This window comes from Tachyglossus aculeatus, chromosome 5 (genome assembly GCF_015852505.1).
Source record: "Tachyglossus aculeatus isolate mTacAcu1 chromosome 5, mTacAcu1.pri, whole genome shotgun sequence".
Classification (NCBI taxonomy): domain Eukaryota; kingdom Metazoa; phylum Chordata; class Mammalia; order Monotremata; family Tachyglossidae; genus Tachyglossus; species Tachyglossus aculeatus.
In genome coordinates, this window is record NC_052070.1 from 47,364,781 (window position 1) to 47,392,724 (window position 27,944).

Consider the following 27,944-nt stretch of genomic DNA (forward strand, 5'->3'; position numbering starts at 1 on the left):
ATGCCCTCTCTCCATACATCCACCAAACTAACTCTCTTCCTCCCTTAAAAGCCCTACTGAGAGCTCACCTCCTCCAGGAGGCCTTCCCAGACTAAGCCTCTCCCTTCTCCTCTGCTCCTCCTCCCCTCCCCATCGCCCCCACTCCCTCCCTCTGCCCTACCCCCCTCCCCTCCCCACAGCACTTGTGTATATTTGTATATATTTATTACTCTATTTTATTAATGATGTGTATATAGTTATAATTCTATTTCTTCTGATGGTATTGACACCTGTCCACTTGTTTTGTTTTGTTGTCTGTCTCCCCCTCCTAGACTGTGATCCCGCTGTTGGGTAGGGACCATCTCTATATGTTGCCAATTTGTACTTCCCAAGCACTTAGTACAGTGCTCTGCACACAGTAAGTGCTCAATGAATATGATTGAATGAATGAATTTGATGACTATAAAGAAACAAAGTTCTTCCTTGGCATAACAGTTCACCCCCAATTTCTCTTCTAATTTTCCCACTTAATTGAACAAAAATTACTGAAAGTGCCCCCTTCATCTCACGGTTTACTGCTAATAACCCAGCAAATCCACATTTCTGAGCGCTGATGTAGCAATGACATTTATTAAGCACCCACTGGATACACTGCACCGTTCCAAGTCCTTGGGAGAATACAACGGAAGCATGGGAAATTCCCTGTCCACAAAGAGCTTTGTCAGTAGTCAGAACAGCTGCTGCAGGCTGGGTCTGATTAAGAATGATGGAGTCCAGACCATGACAGAGCCACCCAGACCTCAGGGGCACCAGGCTCTGAGAGGGCCTCCCCAAACCCCCACCCCTCAACTTTGCTTGTTCCAGTTCTCCACTGCAGTTGCATTCAGCGAAAAACTGGTATCATTCACAGCCTCTGCCAAGATAGTTAAGCCATGAGGAAGACCAGGAGGAGGAGGAAATTTCCATGATGCTGCTTCAGAAGTGGTTGGCTGCTCTTTAATGAGCACAGAAATAAAACTTAGAAGGAATTCATGGGCTGGCCAGAGAGCCCAAAGACACAACTTGCCAGCCATGCTGGATGACCCCTATTTCTGCAGATACACAGTTAGCTGGTTGCAAATAAAATGAGAAAGGGAGGGAATAGTGGAAGGCTGGTCTCCCTGGGTGGCCACGAACCCAAGAGCTTAGGGTTGCTCGCAGGTCACAACAGCAAGGAGGAAGGGGGAGGGTTAGAAGTCCTTTAGTTCCTCCTTATCATCTTGGCTGTCAACCTGGTTCCGCTTGGCGAAAATCTGATTGATCTCCATGAATGTTTTGCCCTTGGTCTCCGGGACAATCAAGTAGGTATAGATGGTGGTGAGCAGGCTGATCATGCCAAAGATGATAAAGCTGTAAGGGCCAAGGGCTCCCTGCAGGAGGACAAATGGGATATGGTGGAATCCAGGAGGTCTTTACTGTCATCCTGTGCAAGAGGGGCTACAGGAGAGTCTGAATAGGCTGACTGTGCTAGTTTTGTTGAAAACCAGGGCACTGGGCTTTCATCCCAAGCTTATGTATCTTTTTCTTTCCCTCTTGGTGACCATGAGAATGGGAGTGGAGGAAAGTGTGGAATTTAAGTTCTTCAGCTTCCTGGAGTGTCCAAACTACAAGTCTTAGAATGCTGTGGGACCTTTTTTTCTTCCCCAGTTTTATTTGTTAAGCACTTACTATATGGCAGGCCCTATACTAAGTTCTAGGGTAGATACAAGCTAGTCAGGTTGGACATAGTCCCTGTCCCACATGGGGCTCGCAGTCTTAATCCCCATTTTGTTAGTATGTTTGATTTTGTTCTCTGTCTCCCCCTTTTAGACTGTGAGCCCACTGTTGGGTAGGGACTGTCTCTATATGTTGCCAACTTGTACTTCCCAAGCGCTTAATACAGTGCTCTGCACACAGTAAGCGCTCAATAAATACGATTGATTGATTGATTGATTGATTTTACAGATGAGGTGACAATCTCAGAGCAGTTAAGTGGTTTGCCAGGGCCACACTGCAGACAAGTGGCAGAGACAGGATTAGAACCCAGACACTCTGACTCCTGGGCTCACGTTTTTTCCACTAGATTATACTCCTCGCTCTGAGTCTGTACTGAGCACATTCCAACTGGGATGGGGTGAGCAAGAGCTCCTGGAGGTCAGTGCCAGGGAATGTGACAAGCTAGCCAGGACTGAAACTGCCTAAAACAACCCACAGAAATTTAGCGAGCCAGCTAAATTGGGATTGGAGGCCAATTTAGGACTAAGAGACTGATCACCAGCTGGGGTCTTCCCCTCTGCTCTATGTCACTATCAGGCTCCAGGCTTTCAGTTGGTGTATTTTCTCCTAAAAAGTTTCCCTAGAGCCTGGGGACAGGCAAAGCTCACCTGGATATAAGGGAATACCAGCCCCACGGTGAAGTTGCTGAGCCAATGAACCCCCCCTCCAACCATGAACGCAGCTGGACGGGAGGACTGCAGGAACATCTCTGTGATTACCAGCGCAGGGATGGGACCTTGTGGGAGAATAGAGGAGAAGAGAGTGAGTGCGGGGAATTGGATCTTGAGTCTTCCGACTGTGGAACATTCAGTGGATACCGATTCTGAAAATGTTCTGCCCCACTCAAGCACAACGTTTTAACAGTGGGTGCAGGGTGTCCTCTTTCCAAAGGCAGAATCAAGGAGAACATCTTCCTATGATATAAGAAACCCTTAGAGCAATGCAGAGAAATGGCACGTGACCAGTCATCCTGTAGTGGTCAGGAGGGTCATTCATTTTGTTCCCTGGTCCTCCAACTCAAAAGAAGGCTAGCATTAACCACAAATGTCCCTTTGGCCAGAGAGGTGTGGGGGTGGGGTGGCCAGTCCAGCACCAAGTTGAGCAGGAGTGGAAGGAGAAGGAAAGAGAAACCATACCAATCCCAACTGGTGTCATTTTCCCCAGCTGCCCAGAATGCCTGCCTCCCCTGGCCCCATTGTGGGACAGCTGGGGTGAGAACTCTGAGTAGTTAACAGCAGCAAGAGTTGCTTTCAGATTTTTTTTCTTACTCTGTCTTATTGGTCCTCTCCTTGTCTGAGGAACCCTGTAAATGTATGTCTGGAACACCCTCTGTAATGAAATTAAAGCTTTCAGTCCAATTACTCTTCCCATCATGCCTTTGAGGTTTCCATTGTGTAAGGTGGTGGATGGAAGAAAGAGGGAGAGGTGGGGGTGGGGAGCCTGCCCAAACTCAGACCACCTTCCCTGCAGTTTAGGGCTCTGACACATTAGCCTGCCCTGTCTGCCTGAGATCATCCATTCAATCCCTCCCAGGTCTGCTTCAGCAGCTGGTGGGGTTTGGCTCCCTGCACAGGCTGGTGAGAGGGAGGAGGGGGCAGGGTAAGCAGCCCTCAAATACTCACTGGGCCCGATTGCATGTCCCACAACATACACGATGACACAGACGATGCTGAGAGTCGGCATCCCGGCCACTTGGTCCTGTGTGGGGAGAGTAGGGGTGACCTGGGAGGCTGGCCTGGGCCAATCCCAGAGTGGTGGGAACCCTTACCTTTTCATCCCTAGGGTCCACCCGACAGGTTGCATCAGGGCCAGAACCCACTAGGAGAGCCTTTACACTTAAGGGGCTGGGTTCAACAGGAAGAGTTTGGAGATGGAGGCTGGGCCCACTGCCCCACGCAGTTTCCTCTGGATCTTTTCCCATTCCCAGAGGAATTCTGTTCTGGGGAGGTAGATGGGTGATGGTAGGCAGGGGTATTACTCCCCATCCTTGGGACCCAGCCCTGCCGGTGGTGAGGGAAGGGGCTGCACTCTCCCATCATCCATGGAAGGCAGAGGAAGGAGTGGGCTTATTCCCCACCTGAAGCACGAGGGCCACAGTCAACACAGCGCAGGTCACACAGCAGATGCCAAAGCCGGCGAGCATCAGCAGCCTCCTCCCCAAGACCTCCACAATGAAGACCTGCCGGAGAAGTTGATTTATTTATCATCTTCATTTGTATTAATATCTGTCTCCCCATGTAAACTGTAAGCTCACTGTGGGCAGGGAATGTATCTGTTATGTTGTTGTAGTGTACTCTCCCAAGTGCTCAGTACAGTGCTCTGCATACAGTAAGCACTAAATAAATACAATTGACTTACTGAAGGAGCAGCTGGAGGGAAGGGTGTCTCCAAAAATCCTGGCCAGCCGGGGCCCGTGGGAGCAGAGGGCCAGAATCTGCGAACCCAGCTAGCCCCGGGCCAGGGGGCCCATAGCTTTTCTAACCTTCGTGGTTTTCTCCACCACAACCAGCCCCAGAATGGAGGGGGAGAGAGCAGTTGAGTGGGACAAGAGAACCCCATAAAACTCCAGAAGTACTGATGATGGCAGCAGCCCTTCCCCAAGGCCAGAATTTCAATGAGGCCTAGTAGATACAGCCCAAGCCTGGGAGTCAGGAGACCCGAGTTCTAGACCCAACTCCATCACTTGCCTGCTGTGTGACCTTGGGCAAGACACTTAAAATCTCTGTGCCTCTGTTTTCTCATCTAAAATGGGGATTAAATAACCATTTCCCCCTTTCCCCCTTAGACTGTGAGCCCCATGTGAGATAGAGACTCTTTTTGATCTGATTGAATTGTGTGCTGGGCACATAATAAACACTTAACAAATTCTGTAATTCTTTTGATAAGAATTGGCTTTCACATACATGGGTACCTGGGTCTTGCAGAAAGAACTGGACAGTAGCAGCGAAGCTGATGGAAAACTTACCCAGGTAATCATTGAGCCCCCCAGATCCCTATGGGCTGTTGGGGCTGTCCCACTGCAGCTCTGCTCCCTGAATACCTTGGCCTCCCCACTACTTTGTCTCTTAACACACCAAGAAGCTCCATCCATTGCAGCCTGTCTCCTGGGCTCAGTCTCAGGCAGAGTGAATTCAGTAATTCTGCCTTTCTTTGGCCACAGGGGAGATCCAGTTAAAACAGCAGAGGGGTGGGACAAGGGCCATGACCTCTACTTTTTGACCCTTTGAACATTTGCCCAGGTTCAAGATTTGGGGCCCAGGGATCCAACAGCCACCCCTGGCCCCAATCCCTTCTGGAGGGGGTGTGTTTCACAGGCTTTCCAGCTCACTGTATGTCTGGTTCCTTGCAGTGCCAGAAATGAAAAGGTGGAATTGTTGGGCTCACAGTAAAAATCTTCAGAGAAATCAATTAATTGCTCACCTTAAGTGCCAGTTTTCTGTTGTAAGGGCGTGGAAGCAAAGGGGCAAGAAACTCTCAGGTCAGAGACCTGGGATGAGCAAGGCTGGGAGTCCAGCTCAAAGTGGCTCTGCCACTTGTCTGCTATATGACCTCGGGCAAATCACTTAACTTTTCTGTGCCTCAGTTACCTCATCTGCAAAATGAGGATTAAGATTGGGAGCCCCATGTGAGACATGGACTATGTCCAACCTCATTATCTTGTGTCTACCCCAATGCTTAGTACAGTACCTGGCAAATAGTAAGTACTTAACAAATACCATAAAAAAAAGAGAGAAGCAGCATGATTTAGTGGAAAGAACGTGGGCCTAAGAATCAAAGGACCTGGGTTCTAAACCCAGCTCCATCATTTGCTTGTTGTGTGACCTTGGACAAGTCACTTAACTTCTCTGTACCTCAGTTTATTCATCTGCAAAATGGGAATTCAATACTTGTTCTCCCTCCAGCTTAGGCCGTGAGCACAATGAAAGAGAGGGATGGTGCCTGACCTGAATACCTCATACCCATCCCAGTGCTCTGTACAGTGCTTGGCACATCATAAATTCTTAGCAGATGCTATAGTGAAAAGCTGTGGGGACCACCTCTTCCACTGCCTCCATGGAATCTTGCCACCCACCACCTCGAAAGTCTGACACCTGGAGCCCGCAGTTGAGTGCGGGATAGGAGGAGTGAGGAACTCTGGATTCTGTAACATGACTTGGCCCCTCTCTGAGGAATCTCACACACTCCTGAGACTGTCTCTTCCCAGATCCCTGCCTGTGGAACTCGCCGGCTCTCGGTGGGTGGTACGTACAGCCACGAAGGTCATCACTCCGTAGACTGCTCCGGTGCCTGCCGTCACGTACTGAACATCATCCTCCTTTATCCCCGCATTCTGGTAGACCCTGCCTGAGTAGTAAAAAATCTAAAACCAGATTAGAGAAGCAGTCAGTGGGGCTCACTCGGGCCCAAGGCACAGTCTTGCCCAGTCAAAGCCGAAGTGTGTCAGATTCCGCCTCCCGCCCCCTCAAGGGGAAGTGGGTAAATAAATCTGATTTGGGATCTTGGCTTTCTTCTTGGGATGGATTCTAGCATTTCCCCTGAGGAACAACTACTTAAGTCTGAGGGCAGGTGGCCCCATGCACTCACTGCTCCGATCCCTGACAGCTGCTGGCCAGCCATCAGGACAATAATGGAGATAAGCTGCCACCGCAGGGGCTGGAAGGTGAAGAGGTTGAGGACAGACAGACGTCCCTCAGCCTTCTCTGCTTGGTCTTCCAGGCGCATCTCTTCCATCTCATCCTCCACATCATCCCAGCCTCTCAGTTTCCTTAAATCTGCAGGCGAGAACAGAGCCAGAGGCTGAGAACACAAGCCAGGCCAAGCCGGGGCAGCCCAGGGTCCTTCCAACCAGGAGTCCCTCAACCCAGGACCTCCCAAGCCTGTGGCCCCCAAAAATGCTGGGGTGGGGGTGATGGCTGTGGGATGGTAGACTCTGGATGCCTCCCCTACGGCTGCCCAAATCAATAGCTTAGTCAATCCTCTACCCTCTCTTCCCAGAGTGACTATACTGCTCTACCCCAGTGGAGCACTCCTAACTCTTTCCATGAAAATCTTGTATTATGTGAAAGGATGCTAAACAAAGTTAAGTGCTTACCATATACCAGACACTATACTAAGCACTAGGGTAGATAAAAGCTAAACAGGTTGAACACAGTCCATGTTCCATATGGGGCTCACAGTCTTAATCCTCATTTTTCCAGGGAGGTAACTGAGGCACAAAGAAGTTGCATGATTTGCCCAAGGTCACACAGCAGACAAGTGGTGGAGTTGGGATTAGAACCCAGGTCTTTCTGATTCCCAGGGCCATGCTCTATACACTAGACCACACTGCTTCTCATGTCCAAGATCCAAAATATTTACCAAAATAATAGAAATGTATTTTAAAATATTGATTTCAAACCACAGTAATCAAGGCTTTTACATGATCCAACAACACAAGTAGGCACCAGCAAGGAAAGATTTTGAATTCAATGTTTGGTGTTCACATATGTCAATCTAGAATTTAGTTTTCCAAGTGTCATCTTTCACAGCCCTTGGTCAAGAAAAGGCATTTGATGCTAACAGGCTTGAGTTATCACTCCCTAAGCTAAATAAATCTGTCAATCTCGATGCTAAACTGCATTGGGCTTTAATCACTCTAGTCAAGTTAGTTAAAATACTTCAAAGGAAAGGGAAATGCTTAAGCCAAAATAACTCTAAAATTATCTGGAAGTGAAGGAGAGCACTGTAAGTAACACAGGACACTGAAATTTGGCAGTGGATTCAAGAATACTTGAAGAAGGGGGGATTGTGTTATCAGGGGATTGTGGTACCTCTTCGAGCTCTTTCTTCCTCTCCCTTCTGGATCAGGGTGTACCTGGGGCTCTCGGGAAAGAAGGGCAGGAAGAGCAGCTGCAGCCCCGCAGGAACACCCGTCAGGCCGAGCAGAATGGGCCAGCCTGCAGAAAACGTACACCCGGTCCAGACAGCTCCCTGGGGAGACTGACATCACTTACAAACACCCACATCCCTGCCCTTTCCCTGGAGGAGAATCTGCACTGGGGAATCCAGTCCCCGCAGTGAATCTCATCATTGCCCATGATGCCTTCATTCATTCATTCAATCATTCGCATTTATCGAGCACTTTACTGTGAGCAAAGCACTGTACAAAGCGCTTGGGAGAGTACAATATAACAATAAACAGATATATTCCCTGCCCGCAATGAGCTCACAGTTTAGACAGGTCCCCTCAGAAACTGGATGGGATGCTTGCTCTTGGCCTTAAACAGCACTTTTCCCTTGGAGCTCCAAACCCTGCAGTATACTCTACCAACCCTTTTTTTAAATTGAATTTGTTAAGTGCTTACTAAGTGCCAGGAACTGAACTAAACAATGGGGTAGATACAAGCTAATCAGGTTGAACACAGTCCATGTTCCACATGGAGCTCACAGTTTCATTTTACAGATGAGGTAATGGAAGCACAGATAAGGCCCTACTGAGAGCTCGCCTCCTCCAGGAGGCCTTCCCAGACTGAGCCCCTTCCTTCCTCTCCTCCTCGTCCCCCTCTCCATCCCGCCCATCTTACCTCCTTCCCTTCCCCACAGCACCTGTATATATGTATATATGTTTGTACATATTTATTACTCTATTTATTTATTTATTTATTTTACTTGTACATATCTATTCTATTTATTTTATTTTGTTAGTATGTTTGGTTTTGTTCTCTGTCTCCCCCTTTTAGACTGTGAGCCCACTGTTGGGTAGGGACTGTCTCTATATGTCGCCAACTTGTACTTCCCAAGCGCTTAGTACAGTGCTCTGCACACAGTAAGCGCTCAATAAATACGATTGATTGATTGATTGATAAGTAAAATGATTTGCCCAAGGTCACACAGCTGATGAGTGGTGGATCCCGGTTTAGAATGCAGTTCCTTCTGACTCCGAGGCCACACAGATTCTCTTTACAATATCCCTGGATGGTTGGGAGAGGATGAAGATTGTTATGCTCCCTGTAAAGATGGGGAAACTGAGGCCCAGAGCAGTAGAGGCAGCATGGTCTACTGGAAAGAGCATGGGCCTGGAAGTCAGGGGACCTGAGTTCTAATTCTGGCTCCACCACATGCCTGTTCTGTGACCCTGGGCAAGTCATTTCACTTCTCTGTGCCTCATTTTCCTCATCTGTAAAATGAAATTAAATACCTCCTTTCCCTCCCCTTTAGATGTGAGCCCCATGTGGGACAGGGACTGTGTCCACCTCATTCTCTTTTCTCTACCCCAGCTCTCAATACAGTGTTTTGCATTTAATAAGCCCTTAACAAATCAATCAATGGTAAATACCACATTTATTGTTCATTATTAGAGTCACTGGCAAATCCACCTTTAAAGTGTGGTCATATAGGCTTAGACCTGGGCCTTACCCCTGGGACCCTCCCCACGGCTCTCAACACACACTATTGCCTCCACCTCAGAATCACTATCTGGGATCACTGTTCTGTGAGCCACTGACCCAAGGCAACAGGGCAGGAGAGATGAGAGCCTGGGATCCCCTGCCCCAACACATCCACGTGATCCAATTTCTGATGACTTGACACCTATCCACATGTTGTGTTTTGTTGTCTGTTTCCCCCTTCTAGACTGTGAGCCCGCTGTTGGGTAGGGACCGTCTCTATATGTCGACAACTTGTACTTCCCAAGCGCTTAGTACAGTGCTTTGCACACAGTAAGTGCTGAATAAATACGATTGAATGAATGAATGAATGAATAAACATGATTGAATGAATTAATCCAATCTGATCAGTGGCTCTACAGGAACAACCCATTGGCTCCGGGGATGGTGCCCAACACAGCTCCAGTCCTGGGAGTCAGCGGCCGGGACTGTTACCCTCAGGACCAGCTGGGATGATCCAAGCCCCTTTGAAAAGATATTGTCTTATCTTTTCCACTCTTTTCTGCATTGCCCTGACTTGCTCTCTTTATTCATTCTCTCCTCCAAGCCCCATAGCACTTACGCATACATCTGTAATTTGTTTATTTATATTAATGTTTGTCTCCCCCTCTAAACTGTCAGTTTGTTGTGGGCAAGGAAGTACTATTACACTGTACTCTCTCAAGCGCTTGATACAGTGTTCTGCATGCAGCAAATGCTCAGTGAAGACAATTGTCTGACTTCCCAACCAAGATATCACCTCAGGTTAGGAGGCACTATGTGCTGCCTTACCCAAGGCAGGGAAATAGACTAGTTGACCTCCCAACCTCATGATTCACTTTTCCCATCAGGTACCTCTGCCCTAAGAAACCTGGGGGCAGCCATCTTCCCTCAAACAACTAGCTGGGGCTGCTGGCACTCTTGCTACCCCAGCTGCACTTCTGGTCAAATCTTTAAAACCAGTTGGTTCCCCCTACTTGTAATTTATTTTAGTGTCTGTCTCCCTACCTAAATTGTAAGCTCTTCGAGGACAAGTACTGCACCTACCAATTCTATTGCTCTGTACTCCTCCACATGCTTATCTGTGCTCTGCACAAAGTATGTGCTCAATAAATATGATTGATTGTGTTCTAAGTAGAGCCTGAAGGATCAATCAATCATATTTATTGAGTGCTTACTGAGTGCAGAGCAATGTACTAAGCCCTTGGGAGAGTAAAATGTGTCAGCTGTGTGACTTTGAGCAAGTCACTTAACTTCTCTGTGCCTCAGTTACCGCTTCTGTAAAATGGGGATGAAGCCTGTGGGACACATGGGACAACCTGATTACCTTGTATCTAGCACAGAGCTTAGTACAATGCTAGGCACATAGTAAGAACTTAACAAATACCATTTTCAGTGCTTAGAACAGTGCTTAGCACATAGTAAGTGCTTAACAAATACTATTATTATTATTATTATTATTATTATTATTATTAAGTCTACCATCAGAGTTGGTAGACACGTTCCCTGTCCAAAATGAGCTTAAAGTCTAGAGGAGTGAGCTTACAGTCTAGAGGATCCTAGCTGGTCTCTGGTTGTCTCTGGGAACGAAGTTGCCCTCCTTTTACCCATCCCTCCCTTACCTCTCCTCCCATCTTGTACTTTGTAAGCACTGGGAAAGCGTCATGCCAGAACCAATGGGAGTTTATCGCTGCACTTGGGCCCCACCCTGGATTTCACCTTCTTCACTTGAGAGAATGCTCCGGAGGCCTAGGATCTGGGCGATGATTAGGCCGATCGTGATGAAAAGCTGTGGCACCACGCCAAGGGCTCCCCGCAGGTTTCTGGGGGACAGTTCTCCTAAGTACATGGGGACCACGTTGGAGGACAAACCTGGTGAACAGGGGATGAAAAATCAGATCAAGAGATATCCATCTTGTTGGGAGAGTCAGCAGTGGGAAGAATTTGATCACTTTTTTATGGAATTTGTTAAGCACTTACTATGTGCCAGGTACTGTACTAAGCACTGGGGTAGATACAAGATAGTCAGGTTGGACAAAGTCCATGTTTCACGAGGGGCTCCCAATCTTAATCCCCATTTTACAGACGAGGCAAGTGAGGCAGAGAGAAGTTAAGTGACTTGCCCAATGTAACTAAGCAATTAACAAATGCCACAATTGTTATATTATAATTGGACAGCACTGCTTCTCCAGGACCTCTGGACTAACCCAATAATAGCACTGCCTATGCCCATATATTTATAAATACACAACACCACATATTATATGATCAATATGTGATAAATATAACATGATAAACATACAACATACAGTGCACATATTAACCTCCCCCTCAACCTCAACACACACACACACACACACACACACACACACACACACACACATCCCCTCTCTTTCCTCTTGGAGCTAACGTGGCTGGAGGAAAAATCCACTGAGTGGATGTCCAAGGACGTGGCTGTTAGTCGGATGTGGGACTCGTCAGTGAGCCAGGTGACCCTTTCTACACCCAGAGCTATTATCAGGCAAAAGCTCCTCACCCTAGGCTTCAAGGCTGTCCATCACCTCACCCTCTCCCACCTCACCTCCCTTCTCTCCTTCTACAGCCCAGCCCACACCCTCCGCTCCTCTGTCGCTAACCTCCTCACTGTGCCATGTTCTCGCCTGTCCCGCCGTCGACCCCCAGCCCACATCCTCCCCCTGGCCTGGAATGCCCTCCCTTCTGTACATCTGCCAAGCTAGCTCTCTTCCTCCCTTCAAAGCCCTACTGAGAGTTCACCTCCTCCAGCAGGCCTTCCCAGACTGAGCCCTCTCCTTCCTCTCCCCTTCCTTCTCCTCCCCATCCCCCCCCCCACCTTACCTCCTTCCCCTCCCTACGGCACCTGTATATATGTTTGTACAGATTTATTACTCTATTTATTTTACTTGTACATATTTTCTATTCTATTTATTTTATTTTGTTAATATGTTTTGTTTTGTTGTCCGTCTCCCCCTTCTAGACTGTGAGCCTGCTGTTGGGTAGGGACCGTCTCTATATGTTGCCATCTTGTAATTCCCAAGCACTTAGTACAGTGCTCTGCACACAGTAAGCGCTCAATAAATACTATTGAATGAATGAATGAATGAATGAGCTGGATCTATTCACCCTTCCACCCCCGGATAATCACCTGGAGATGCTGAAGCCCAACAACAATATAGGTAAACAATAGAGGGAGTGGAAGGGCTCCCGGGGACCCAGCCCAACTCTTCAGAATTTGGTTGAGCCACAGCTTGGTTTGTCACTAAGGCAGTGACTAGGAGAGCAGACAATTTTGCTGCCTGCAAGCCTGAAGAGAGAGAAGAGTAGCGGGGATCGCTGTTCTGCTGATCCTCACTGGATCCAAGAGCCCCTGGGATTGGCCTAGCCTTACTCAGCCTGCCCTTCTGCAGCCAGCTTGCCCCACAGGTTTGGCTGGATGGTAGAGCTGAACGTGGATACCTGCACAAATTCCCACCACAATACGGGAAAGGATGATCATCTCATATGACTTGGCCACTTTGCTAGTTCCCATCAGGATGGCGGGGATGATGGAGAAGATGTTGTTGATCAGTAGGGTCCCCTTTCTGCAAGGAGAACAGGGTCAGGTCATGCCCCTGATGAAGCTGAAGGATTGACCCCTCGTTTCTTGACTTGGCCCCATCTGTCAGTGGAGGGAGTTGTGTTGCTCAATGCCTCTGTGTGTGAAAGGTTCCCAGAAGGGTATGGTTTGGTGTAGAAACATACAGAGGCAATGGGAATAGCCAATTTCCACCCCAATCAGTCAATCAGTACTAATCATTGAGCACCGAGTGCAAAGCACTGTACATAGTGCTCAGGAGAGTAAAACACATGCAAAACAAAAGTTTCCTGCCCTCTGAGTGCTTATAATCAAAGAGATCTTACAATCCCTCAAAGAGTGGAAGCAAGAGGATGAATGAGAGTACAAATGGTAGTAGTGCAAATATGACAGGACTATCCATCAATAGTAGTTACTGAGCACCTACTCTGTGTAATTGTAGTAAGCTCTTGGGAGAATGCAATAGAAGGAAGAGACATAATCCCTGCCCTCAAGAAATTTACACTCCCTTGCAGGGACAGATATTAAAATACATTTTGGACAAGAGGAAGGAAAGGGAATCAGTATGAGTTAATGCTTAAGTAATAGAGTATATAAGTGTTGTGGGAGGTTGTGAATACATCTCTAGGTGAACTCAGAAATGCTAGAGTGACAGTTGAGGGCAGGTCTAGATTAATGCAGGGTTCATGGAACAGAAGTCCAGGAGCCCCAGACTAGGGTCCACCAATCCTGAACACCCCATACTGTAATGCCTAATAATAATAATCATGGTACTTTTTAAGCACGTACTATGTGCCAAGCACTGTTCTAAGCATTAAGATAGTTACAAGTTAATCAGGTTGGACACATCCCTGTCCCTCATGGGGCTCACAGTCTTAATCCCCAGATTACGATTGAAGTAACTGAGACACAGAGAAGTGAAGTGACCTGCCCACCGTCAAAACAGCAGTCATGTGGCAGAGCTGGGATTAGAACCCAGGTCCTTCTGACTCCCAGGCCCGTGTTCTATCCACTGAGCCATGTTGCATGACCTTCTGCCACCTATCTGCTCCTGCCAAAAGCTGTCCTTGAGTGTGCCAGATGGAGAACAGCTCCCCACTGTTAGTGGAAGAATTCTCTCTCTTCCCCTCCCTGCAGCCCTGGACTGTTACTGGGGACATGTGGAGAAAGCATGTGGGAACCACAGATCCGGTCATGCAGGACCCACAGCCCCAGAAAACCTGGCTTGAAAGATCCCAGCTCAGGTTCAATATTCACACCTCACCTGTCCACTTCTCTCCCTTCCCTGCTCCCAAAAAGCATGGCTGGAAGGTTGCTGGCTTGGGCAGAACTGCACCAGCTGCTGCCCAGAAAGTACCATGCCCAGGGACCAAATGCTAATAACTCCATTAGCAATAATTATTAGTCCCAATAATTGGCAAGTGCTAATAATAGAGGGATTAGCAATTGGTAATTGCCTAGAATTGCCTCGAATTCCTCAACACCAACTCTCTCCTCGACCCCCTCCAATCTGGCTTCCGTCCCCTACATTCCACGGAAATTGCCCTCTCGAAGGTCACCAATGACCTCCTGCTTGCCAAATCCAACGGCTCATACTCTATCCTAATCCTCCTCGACTTCTCAGCTGCCTTCGCCACTGTGGACCACCCCCTTCTCCTCAACACGCTATCCAACCTTGGCTTCACAGACTCCGTACTCTCCTGGTTCTCCTCTTATCTCTCCGGTCGTTCATTCTCAGTCTCTTTTGCGGGCTCCTTCTCCCCTTCCCATGCCCTGTAGGGGTTCCTCAAGGTTCAGTTCTTGGTCCCCTTCTGTTCTCGATTTACACTCACTCCTTTGGTGACCTCATTCACTCCCACGGCTTCAACTATCATCACTACGCTGATGACACCCAAATCTACATCTCTGCCCCTGCTCTATCCCCGTCCCTCCAGGCTCGCATCTCCTCCTGCCTTCAGGACATCTCCATCTGGATGTCTGCCCGCCACCTAAAACTCAACATGTCCAAGACTGAACTCCTCGTCTTCCCTCCCAAACCCTGCCCTCTCCCTGACTTTCCCATCACTGTTGATGGCACTACCATCCTTCCTGTCTCACAAGCCCACAAACTTGGTGTCATCCTCGACTCCGCTTTCTCGTTCACCCCTCACATCCAAGCCGTCACCCAAATCTGCCAGTCTCACCTCCACAACATTGCCAAGATCCGCCCTTTCCTCTCCATCCAAACCTCTACCCTGCTCGTTCAAGCTCTCATCCTATCCCGTCTGGATTACTGTATCAGCCTCCTCTCCGATCTCTCATCCTCCTGTCTCTCTGCACCTCAATCCATACTTCACACCGCTGCCCGGATTGTCTTTGTCCAGAAACGCTCTGGGCATGTTACTCCTCTCCTCAAAAATCTCCAGTGGCTACCAATCAATCTGAGCATCAGGCAGAAACTCCTCACCCTCGGCTTCAAGGCTCTCCATCACCTCGCCCCCTCCTACCTCACCTCCCTTCTCTCCTTCTACAGCCCAGCCCACACCCTCTGCTCCTCTGCCACTAATCTCCTCACTGTGCCTTGTTCTTGCCTGTCCCGCTGTCGACCCCTGGCCCCCATCATCCCCCTGGCCTGAAATGCCCTCCCTCCCCACATCCGCCAAGGTAGCTCTCTTCCTCCCTTCAAGGCCCTACTGAGAGCTCACCTCTTCCAGGAGGCCTTCCCAGACTGAGCCCCCTCCTTCACCTCCCCCTCGTCCCCCTTTCCATTCCCCCGTCTTACCCCCTTCCCTTTCCCACAGCACCTGTATGTATGTATATATGTTTGTACATATTTATTACCCTATTTATTTGTTTATTTTACTTGTACATATTTATTCTACTTATTTTATTTTGTTAATATGTTTTGTTTTGTTCTCTGTCTCCCCCTTCTAGACTGTGAGCCCACTGTTGGGTAGGGACCATCTCTATATGCTGCCAACTTGTACTTCCCAAGCACTTAGTACAGTGCTCTGCACACGGTAACAGCTCAATAAATATGACTGAATGAAGGAATGAATGAATGGGGGCAACTACCAAGGCATATACTCCAACTGGTCAGTGCTCCCAACTCGGCCTGCTGGGTGAGGGAGTAGAGCAGGGAACCCAGGGATGATGATGTCATGTGGCATCTGGGGATAAGCAAAATCTATTGGCCTTAGACAAATTGGGGTGTTAACTCAGTCCTATTGGAGGGATATAAACCAAGAGGAATAGAAATTAATAGGAAAAAGCTTTCGAGAGGAGATGAGGTTAAAAGGAGATGAGGTTAAAAGAGGGGTTTGAAAATGGGGAAAACTGTGGTCTGATGGATTTGAAGGGGGAGGGAGTTCTAGGCCAAAGGGAGGGTATGAGCAAGAGAGTGGAAGCAAGAGAGAAGAGAATGAGGCACAAGGAAAAGGTGAGTTTAAGAGGACTAAAGGGAACAAGTGGGATAAGGAAGAAGGGAAGGGCTGATTGAGTGCCATAAAGTTGATGGCATGGAATTTCTGTTTGATGTAGGGAGGAATGGGTAACAATTGCAGGATTTTGAGGACTGGGGAGATGTGTGCAGAATGATGTTTTCTGCACATCAGAATGATGGAGAAGCAGCATGGCTCAATGGAAAGAGCACGGGCTTTGGAGTCACAGGTTATGGGTTCAAATCCCCACTTCGCCAATTGTCAGCTGTGTGACTTTGGGCAAGTCACTTAACTTCTCTGTGCCTCAGTTACCTCATCTGGGAAATGGGGATTGAGACTGTGAGCCCCCTGTTTGACAACCTGATCACCTTGTAACCTCACCAGTGCTTTGAACAGTGCTTTGCACATAGTAAGTACTTAATAAATGCCATTATTATTATTATTATCATGTTTTCAATCCATCGCTCAATTTATTGTGCGTTTACTGTGTGCAGAGCACTGTATTAAGCCTTGGAAGAGTACAGTATAACAATATAACAGAGTTGGTAGACACATTCCCTGCACACAGTGAGTTTACATTCTAGAGTTTACAGTCTCTTGTTATGAGAAGCAGCATGGCTCAGTGGAAAGAGCTCAGGTTTGGGAATCAGAGGTCATGGGTTCTAATCCCGGCTCCACCACTTGTCAACTGTGTGACTTTAGGCAAGTCACTTCACTTCTCTGGCCTCAGTTCCCTCATCTGTAAAATGGGGATTGAGACTGTGAGCCCCACGTGGGACAACCTGATTACCCTGTATCTACCCCAGTGCTTAGAACAGTGCTCGGCACCTAGTAAGTGCTTAACAAATGCTATCATCACTATTATTATTAGAGGGTGAGATAGACATTAATATAAATCAATTACAGATATGTACATAAGTGCTGTGGGGCTGAGGGAGGGGTGAATATAGGGGGAAAATTCAAGTGCAAGGTTGACACAGAAGGGAGTGGGAGAAGAGGAAATGGAGGTTTAGTCAGGGAAGGCCTCTTGGAGGAGATGTGCCTTCAATAAGGCTCTGAAGGTGGAAAGAGTAATTGTCCCTTGGTTATGAAGAGGGAGGGTGTTTCAGGTAAGAAGCAGGACCCGAACAAGAGGCTGGTGTTGAGACAGATGAAAAATGGAGAAAAAGTGAGTAGGTTGACATTAGAGGAGGAAGTTTGTGGGTGGGTTGTAGTAGGAAAGCAACAAAGTGAGGTAGGAGGGGTCAAGGTAATTGCGTGCTTTAAAGCTGATGGTAAGGAGTTTCTGTCTGATGCACTGGTGGATGGGCACTGAGGAGTGGGGAAACACAGACTGAACGTTTTTGCAGAAAAATGATCCGGGCAGCAGAGTGAAGAATGGACTTTCCCATCACTATAGGCAACACCGCTATCCTTCATGTCTCCCGAGACCGTAATCTTGGCATTATCCTCAATTCAATTATTTCATTTAACGTGTATATTCAGTCTGCCACCCACCAAATTCAGTTCAACATTCACAATATTTCTAAAATTCACCCTTGTCTCTCCATGCAAATTGCTACTACGCTGATCCAAGCACATATTATATACTGCATAAGCCTCCCTACTGACTCTCCCCAGTCCGGCTCATATTTCACTCTGCTGCCCAGTTAACTTTTCTAAAAAAATTCAGTCCATGTTTCCTCACTCCTAAAGAACCTCCGCATCAAACAGACACTGCTTTCCATGAGCTTCAATCACCTTGCCCTCTCCTACCTTATCTCACTGATTTTCTACTACAACCTAGCCCACACACTTCACTTATCTAATGTCAACTTACTCACTGTACCTCAGTCTTGTTTATCTCACTGCAAACTTCTTATTCATGTCCTCTCTTTGGCCTGGTACTCTCTTCCTCTTCATATATGACAGTCCATCACCCTCCCCACCTTCAAAAATTGCTTAAAAATCACATCTCCTCTGATTAACTCTTCCTTCATTAAGCCCTCATATAGTTTTTTTAATGTTATTTGTTAAGCATTTACTATGTGCCAGTTATGGTACTCTTTCTCCCTTCTGCATCACCTATGCATTTGGATCTGTACCCATTAAACACTGGATATTTCCCTCACCCTCAGCCTCAGTGCTTAGGTACATATCTGTAATTTATTTTAATAACTGCCTCCCCCTCTGGACTGTAATCTCCTTATGGACAGGGAAGGAGTCTACCAACTATATTCTACTGCACTCTCGCAGGTGCTTAGTACAGTGCTCTGCACTCAGTAAGCACTCAACAAATACAGTTGATAAATCAACTGATTGATAATGCCAAGGTTTTAGACTTGAGAGACTAGGAGGAGGATGGTGGTGTCAACTGTGATGGGCAAGGCAGAGGAGAGGATTTGTGAAGAAAGATGAGGAGCCAAATTTTGGACATTTTGAGCTTGAGATACCAATGGGAAAACCATGTAGAAACCTCCCAGAAGTAAGAAGAAATGTGAACTCTTAGAGGAGAGAGGTCAGTGCTCTCATTGTAGATTAGAGAATCATCTGTATAGAGATGATAGTTGAAGCCATGGGAGAGGATAAGCTTCCCAAGGGAATGAATGTAGAGCTTGAAGAGAAAAGGACCAAGAACAGAGCCTTGAGGGACACCCATTTTTAGGGAGTGAGAAGCCCAGGAAGATCCTGCAGAAGAGACTGAGAAGGAAAGAGGAGAACCAAGAGAATTACGTCAGTAAAACCAAGGTTAAATGACATGCAGTAGCTGAATAAATAATTGTATGTACAACTGATTGTGATAGGCATACAAGTACTGAGGTTAAGAATAAAATATATTTGGGCTAAGTGTAGTTGTTGGGTTGGAAGAGCTTGGAATGCTGTGAATTAATTAAGGCCTCTTGGGGGAGGAGGGAGGACAGGAAGAATTTGAGGCTGAGAGCTGTGGCCCAACAAAAATTCCAGACCAAGAGAAGAGTGCAAAAAAGGGATTGGAGGCAGGAGAGTAAAGAGACACAGCAAGAAGAACTGCTTGGTTGAAGCCATGAGTGGGAGAGAGGAAGGAAAGGACCACCAGCTCCAGTTAGTCCAGGCACTGGGACCCACACCCTTTGTTCCTTTCCTACTCTGTGCCTTCTCCTCAATTAATAGCAGACCCGGTTGGAGGAACAGCTAGAGCAGGGATCAGAGGCAGGAAACTGATTGAATTCCCTTTCCAGAGAGGCTGGGTAGTCCTTTACCCCTGGCAGTAATCACCTTGGAGATTCAAAGTCCTCCTCTGTGACAGGGGTTGGAACTTAATGCCACCAGAGAACCGGATTAGGGGGGTTATAGCAATACTATTTTGACAATGCTGGGTTTGGGAGCTTGAGTGGAAAAAACACAGGACCGAGAGTCAGCAGACCTGAATTCTAGTCCCAATACCACCACTTGCCTGCTCTGACCCCTTGGGTAATTCACTAAATTTCTCTGTTCCTCAATTTTCTTACCTTGAAAATAGGGGATAAAATATCCATTTTCACTCGGACTGTGAGGTCCAGGTGGGACAGGGACTGTGTCTGAGCCAATTGTCCTGCATCAATGCCAGCACTTAGCACAGTGCTTGGCACAAAGTGCTTATTATTATTATTATTAATATTAATCATCTTATCTTGGCATCTTCTCAGGACTTGAATATTGGTTTCTCACAGACCGTGGCATTGTTTCACTTACCTGCCACATTTGTTCACCATCGGGCCAACCATTAGGGAGCCCAGGAAGCCTCCCAGGGGAAACATGGACACACTGAGAGACCAGAGTAAGGTGAAGGAGCTCTCATCCATATACTGTCCTGTTCTCTCATGGTAGGTTTGGTTGTAAAATTCTTGCATGAACTGGAAGACAGAAACACCCAACTTGGCCCAGGAAGAAAAAACATCTGCAGCTGTTAGACCATGTTCCTTCGTGGAAAGATGTGCCAAGAAGTAGCGTGGCCTAGCAGAGAGAGCACGGGCCTGGGAATCAGAGGACCTGGGTTCCAATCCCAGCTCCACTCCTTGTCTACTGTTTAACCTTGGGTAAGTCACATCACTTCTCTGTGACTCAGTTCCCTCATCTGTAAAATAAGGATTAAGACTATGAGTCCCATGTGGGACAAGGACTGTATCCAGCCCATCTTGTATCTACCCCAGCACTTAATGCAGTGCCTGGCATACAGTAAACACTTTAACAAATACCATAAAAAAAGGAAGAAAGGTGGTGGGAACAGTTTCACTCCCAAGGGTGACGGAATCTAAAGTGAACTTGTAAGTACTAGAGAGGAGCAAAGGCTCTATATGTTGCCAACTTGTACTTCCCAAGCACTTAGTACAGTGCTCTGCACACAGTAAGTGCTCAATAAATATGATTGAATGAATGAATGAGAGAAAGCCACAATGTTAGTAATGGTATTTGCTGAACTCCCACTGGGGACAGTACACTGTACCAAGCACTTGGGAAAATACAATATAACAGAGTTGGTAGGCATGTTCCCTGCCCATAATGAGCTTACAGTCTAAAAGTGATGCAGGAAAAATTATCAGCCAATTGAAAAAGGTTTTGATAAATTTATAAGCAAGGAGTCCATCTTGGGCTATCAGTTGGAATGGGAGTGTTGTAGAGGGCAAAGTTAGAGGGTACAAAGGTACCACTGAATCCTGCTGCTGAATGACGGATACTGGGCTGGATGGACTTTTGGTCTGCTCCAATAATGGCAATGCTTATGGTCTTTTTTTGAATGGTATTTCTTAAGTGCTTACTACGTGCCAGGCACTGAACTGAGTGCTGGGGTAGATACAAGCTAATCAAGTTGGATACAGTCCATGTCCCACATGGGACTCACAGTCTTCATCCTCATTTTACAGATGAGGTAACTGAGGCCCAATGAAGTGACTTGTCCCAGGTCACACTGCAGACAAGCAGCGGAGCCAGCATTAGAACCCACGTCTTTCTGAGTCCCAGGCCCGTGTCCTACCCACTATACTACACTGCTGGTCTTAGGTCTTAGGCTGGAGAATCAGTTCATGGACAATGGACCTTACCTGTGCTGCAGCGTTGATGACACCCACATTATATCCATACTGGAATGACGATCCAAATGCGGCCAACAGCGTCACCAGGGCAAGCACGATGGTCAGCTTCTGTGGAAAGACCACCAGTTGGATGCAGGGATCTGGGGGCAGGGGGAAGTGAAGAACCTTCACCGCCCTTCAGAGACTCTCCTGCCCCAAGGCAGAACCCATCCAGGGTGGGCACCAATGGAGTGGCTGCTGCCCAGCCCCACAGAGCTCTTCCTCCTGAGGCCATTTTCATTGACACCACCAAGTAATCATTCAATGTTTCACCACTTCTCATGTAGGTTAAAGGAGCCCCAGTGCCTTCAGGAAATGCAACCAGCGAGTTTGGGAAAGGGAAGGAAGGGAGGGTGCACAGAATCCAACACACCCACACCTCCATCACCTCACCCCCTCCTACCTCACCTCCCTTCTTTCCTTCTACAGCCCAGCCCACACCCTCCGCTCCTTGACCTCCTCACTGTGCCTCATTCTCGCCTGTCCCGTCGTCGACCCCCGGCCCACGTCCTCCCCCTGGCCTGGAATGCCCTCCCTCCACACATCCGCCAAGATAGCTCTCTTCCACTCTTCAAAGCCCTACTGAGAGCTCACCTCCTCCAGGAGGCCTTCCCAGACTAAGCCCCATCCTTCCTCTCCCCCTCCACCCCCTCCCCATCCCCCACCTTACCTCCTTCCCCTCCCCACAGCACCTATATATGTATAAATGTTTGTACACATTTATTACTCTATTTATTTATTTATTTTACTTGTACATATTTATTCTATTTATTTTATTTCGTTAATATATTTTGTTTTCTTGTCTGTCTCACCCGTCTAGACTGTGAACCCGTTGTTGGGTAGGGACCATCTCTATATGTTGCCAACTTGTACTTCCCAAGTGCTTAGTACAGTGCTCTGCACACAGTAAGCACTCAATAAATATGATTGAATGAATGAATGAACCTCCCAGCCTGCCCAATTGCATGCCAAAATGGGCTAGTTGTTGGCTGTGGACTGAACAGCACAATGTGCCATCAGAGTGGGCCACGAGCTGGGCCAGTGAAGTCAAGCAGGGCCCCGGAAGGGGGAGAAGCTGCTCTCGCTAAACTATTTTTTTCTCTCTCTTTTTTAAATGGAATATAAGTGTTTTCTATGTGCCATGTACTGTACTAAGCACTGGGGTAGATATAAGCTAATCAGTTTGGGCACAGTCCATGTCTCTCATGGGGCTCAAAGTCTTAATCCCCATTTTACAGTTGCGGTAACTGAGGTACAGAAAAGTGAAGTGATTTGCCCAAGGTTACCCAGCAGATAAGTGGTGTAGCCAGGATTAAAACGCAATTCCTTATGATTCCCAGGCCGGTGCCCTATCTACCATGCCACGCTGTTTCTCAAGTTTTTGTTAAGGGAGGCAACATGACCTAGTGGAAAGAGCATGAGGTTATGAGTCAGGAGACCTGGGTTCTAACCCCAGTTCTGCCACCTACCTCCTGTGACCTTGGGCAAGTCGCTTAACTTCTCAGTGTCTCAGTTCCCTCATCTGCAAAATGAGGATTCAATGCCTGTTTTTCCTCTCCTATTTAGACTGTGAGCCCTATGTGGGACTTAATTATCTTGAATCTTCCCCAGTACTTAGTACAGTGCTTGGCACATATTAAGTGCTTAGCAAATGTAATAATTTAATGTTTTTTTAATTTACCTTGTCCCTGCTGTAGTGGTGGATAGGCTTTAGGTGGATTCCTGACACTCTAAACACCTTTACCTCCTGTCAAACTCATGAAACACCAGTGCCCAGCCAAGCTCTCCCTTCAGTGATGCATCGGGGATTAGCCATGTTCAGAGAGGGGCCTGAAATGTAGTCTTACTCACCAAGGGCAGTAGTTCAAGTGTGCATCCATATACCAAGAGCCATTCTGCTCACAACAACCACCACTCCTGTAGCATTTCAATTTTCCAAACTTCCCCCAGGATCTCCTGTTTCCATGAACTCCAGTTGGCCAGGTGTATTTCATGTCTCTCAAAGCAGAGGTGTTTGTGGTTGAAATTTGTTCCCATTCTAATGTCAACACGTGTTCCATTTAGGCATTTTATTGCACTTCAGCATCAGACAGGGAGCAACTCCAGCTCCCAGGGGGACTCCCAAAGCCTATTAGTATTATTATATTTGTTAAGCACTTAATATGCGTCAAATGCTGTTCTAAGCACTGGGATAAATACAAGTTAATCAGGCTGAACATGTAGCGCGTCTTGGCCAAGGTCACTCAGCATGCAACTGGCATAGCCGGGATTAGAATCCAGATCCTCAGATTACAGGCATCTACCGTTAATGGAGGCAAAGGTGCCCACAGCTGCCTGAGCTGAACACCCAGCCTTGGTCATTCCAGGTCTCTATCGAGACCTCAGAATTTCCAGCCTGGTCTGGAATTCTAATCCCGGCTCCTCTGCTTGACTGCTATATGACCTTGGGCATGCCAATTAACTTCTCTGTTCACTTCTCTGTTCCTGAATTGCTTCATCTGTAAAATGGGCTTAGACTGTAGATTATAAACTCCTCTGTGCAGGAAACATGTCAATAAACTGCACTGCAGTATACTTTAAAAGTGCTTAGTAAAGTGGTCTGCACACAGTACTCAATAAATTCAATTGATTGATTGGATTGTTTGGAAATACAATTGATTGATTGGACTGTGAGCCCCATGAGGGACAGGGACTGTGTCCAACCTGATTATCTTCTATCTACACATTTGTAGTGGATGGAGAGAAGATTGAAATAGATGACAATTTTTCTCTCCTGGGATTGATAATCAATAATAAAGGAACTAGTAGTCAAGAAATACACTGAAGATTTAAAGCTGAAGATTTAAGCAAGTGAAGAAGACTTGCTATGAAGAACCTGGAAAAAGTCATGAAATGTGCTGATGTAAGAATTACCACAAAAATACAAATTGTCAATTCTATGATGTTTCCAGTGACAATGTATGGATCCAAAGCCTGGACAGTGAAAAAACAGGAGAGAAAGAGCACTGACTCTTTTGAAATGTGATATTGGAAAAGACTTTTGTGAATGCCATGGACTGCCCAAAAAACAAACAAATGGATTCTGGAGCAAATTAAAACAAAGTGGTCTTTGGAAGGCCAAATGACTCAATTTAGATTAGCATATTTTGGATACATAATCAGGAGAACTAATTCTCTGGAGAAGGCACTAATGCTAGGAAAAGTCCAGGGAAAACACAGAAGGGACAGACCAGCAGCTAGATGTATGGAGACCACAACAACGATAATGGAAGAACTGTTAGAAAGGTTATGGATTATGAAAGAAGACAGGGCATTCTGGAGAAAATACATCCATAGAGTTGCTATGAATTGGAAACAACTAGACAGCACTTGATAATAACACTAGTGCTTAGTACAGTGCTTGGTACATAGTAAGCACTTAACAAGTACTATTTTATTATTATTCCTCGTTCCACTGAAAAACCTACCTACATTTGGAAAGCTCTCATCCTAGCTCTGTCCCTGGACTGTTGTATAGCCATAGACAAAGTCACTTAAACTCTCTGAACTTCAGTTTCCTCTAATGAGGATGATGGCACCTGCCTCTCTCCACTTTAAAAGGGAGGACAAAATGAGACAATGGATACGAAAGTGCTCTACATTTTCCAAGGTATTCTAAGGTTTTATTATCGGTGTGTGGAGCCAACATTTCCCTCTCTGGTAATAATACTAATTGTGGTATTTGTTAAGCTCTTACTATGTGCCAGGCACTGTACTAAATGCTGGGGGAAGTTATAAGCAATTCAGGTTGAACACAGTCTCAGTCTTACGTGGGATCACAATCTTAATCCCCATTTTACAGATGAGTTAACTGAGGCCCAGAAAAGTTAAGTGACTTTCCCAAGGTCACACAGCAGACAAGTGGCAGACCTGGGATTAGAGCCCAGGTCCTTCTGAATCCAGGCCCGTACTCTATTCACTAGGCCATGCTGCTTCCCATGGTAGCATGGGACACAACTCTTAACAGCACTTTAAACAAAGAGGCAAACACCCATTCCCTTGGAGAACTCATTTGCTCCCAAGGCTTCAACTACCAGTTCTATGGGGATGATTCCCAAATTTACATCTCCAGCCCTGATCTCTCTCCTTCTCTGCAGTCTCACATGTCCTCCTGTCTTCAGAGTATCTCTATTTGGATGTCCCACCTACGCCTCAAACTTACCATGTCCAAAACAGAACTCCTTATCATTCCACCCAAACCCTGTATGCCCCCGGACATTCCCATTACTGTAGACAGCACAACCATCTCCCTGTCTCACAAGCCTGTAACCATGGCATTAACTCGATTCATCTCTCTCAATCCTGTAAATTCAGTCTGTCACCAAACCCTTGTTGGTTCTATCTTCATAATATCTCTAGAATCTGTCCTTTCCTCTCCATCCAAACTGCTACTATCCTGATTCAAGCACCCTCCATATTCTTCCTTGACTGCTGCATCAGCCTCCTTACTGACCTCCCTGCCTCATGTCTCTCCCCTCTTCAGTCCCTGAAGAGGGACTGCCCAGATCATTTTTTTTAAATAATACTCAGCCCAAATCTCCCTTATTATAAATCTCCAATGGTTGATCGTCAGTCTCCACATGAAATAAACTCCTTCCCACTGACTTTGGGGCACTCAATCACCTCTTCCCATCCAACCTGACCTTACTGCTCTCCTACTACAACTCAGCCTGCATAATTCATTACTCTAACACCAACCTACTCACTGGATCTTGATCTTGCCCTCTTCTTCCCAGTGGCCTGGAACTCCCTCCTCCTTCATAATAACAATTCTGGCATTTGTTAAGCGCTTATTATGTGTGAAACCCTGTTCTAAGTGCTGGGGGCGGGGGGATACAAGGTGATCAGGTTGTCTCACATGAGGCTCACAGTCTTAATCCCCATTTTACAGATGAGGTAACTGAGGCTCAGAGAAGTTAAGTGACTTGCCCAAGGTCACACAGTAGACATGTGATGGAACCAGAATTAGAACCCATGACCTCTGACTCCCAAGCCCATGCTCTTTCCACTGAACCGCACTGCTTCATGTTGGATGGACCACCACTCTCCCCACCTTCCAAGCCCTACTAAAATCATATCTCCTCCAAGAGGCCCCATTAAGCTGAGGCAAGCCTTTCCTGCCCTTTCCCTGCTGTCCTGGCCTGGCAACCCCTGTGTACATTATTCTGCTCTCTCTATCTGCCTGCTGAAAGTTTTAGAACTCCCTCACTAATTTGTAAAGCTAATCAGAACTATCAATTAATAAAACAGTGATGTTTGCTGAGCACCTACTATGTGCAGAAGATGGCACTAAGCACTTGAGAAGTACAGTGTGTTTGGAAGACACAATCCCTACCCACATGGAGCTTGCAATCTAGTCGGAGAGACAGACAGACTGAATTACAGATGGGGGAAGCAGCAGAGCATAATGATATGTGCATAAGTGTTCCTGGGGCGGGGGTGAAGGGGGTGAATATCAAAGTGCCTGGGAGTATGAACTCAAGTGCTTAAGTGATGTGGAAGGGAAAATAGGGTAGGAAAATGAGAGGTTGGACAAGAAAGGCTTCCTAGAGGAGATATGATTTTAGTGGGCCTTGAAAATAGGGAGCACGTTGATCCAATGGAAATTAGGAGGCGGAAGTTCCAGGCAGAAGGGAGGATGTGGGAAAGGGTTCAACGGGGGAGAGAGATGAGACTGAGGTACAATGAGTAGGTTAGTGTTAAGTTTGTGGATGGACTGGGATGTAGGGGGAGATGAGCAAGGATTTGCCTGTTCCTCAAAAAGAAACTAGGTGTTCTGGAGAGAGAGTCAGAGACAGAAAGAGACAAAGAGATTTGTACAGTTTAGATTTGCTGAATCTTTATTAGTGTCCCTGCTTCCTCCATAATAACAAGAACACAGTGGGACAATGAGACCAAGAGAGAGACACAAAGTTTTTGAAATATCAAAATCAGGATCCTTCCCTGTCCCTAGTCCCATTGCCCTGCCACACTCATCTCTTCCTGGCTGGGCATAGAGAGCTGCTACTACTGTGCCCACACAAGCCATGCAACCCCCCTTCATAAACTACAGTCCACGGCCCTGTAGATGGCCATGAGAGAGAGAGAGGAGGAGGAGGAGGAGGATGAAAAGCGGAGGTGGCTCCAGATGGGGTGGAGATCACCACAATAGACTGTGAACTCAGTGCAGGACAGGGACTGTGTCCAACTCGATTTGCTTGTATACACCCCAGTACTTAGTACAGTGCCGGGCACATAGTAAGCGCTTAACAAATACCATAAGTATTATTATTATTGTTATCCCACACTGCTTCTTCCCTAGTTCCACTCCCTACTCACTATGCTGGTGACTAATGAAGTTAAAGGATTTTTGTAATGGCTGAGGCACCCAGGGACTGAAGCAGTTTATCAGGTTATCTTGAAGGACTTCGCCAAATAGCAGGGTTATGGTTTACAAAGACAGTAATCCTTCAGGGGCATATTCCCCAGGGTGCCCCCAGTTCTGGACCCCAGAAGAGCCTCCCATCCCACTCCACCTTTCCAACTTTCCACCACCTACTATGGCTTGTCACCTCCCTCAAGCTCCAGACTGCTTAACTTCTCCTTACCCCACGGACACACTTACCCCTGGCTTCGAGGCAGATGGCTGAGTTGCTCCTGCTGGGTTTTCCAT

At 46.9% G+C, this 27,944-nt stretch overlaps 1 protein-coding gene across 1 annotated transcript; it reads right to left on the bottom strand.

Annotated features, from left to right (window-relative positions):
* Positions 1-1,208: 1,208 nt before the first annotated feature.
* On the bottom strand, positions 1,209-27,944 carry LOC119928609 (solute carrier family 2, facilitated glucose transporter member 5-like). Its single transcript, XM_038747013.1, has 12 exons — positions 27,897-27,944; positions 21,224-21,322; positions 19,878-20,038; positions 12,651-12,775; positions 10,896-11,048; positions 7,584-7,709; positions 6,358-6,545; positions 6,023-6,133; positions 3,851-3,952; positions 3,396-3,471; positions 2,382-2,509; positions 1,209-1,388 (listed from the first exon to the last, which is right to left on the bottom strand). Exons 1-12 carry the CDS (start codon positions 27,942-27,944, stop codon positions 1,209-1,211), a joined length of 1,497 nt encoding a protein of 498 aa, XP_038602941.1.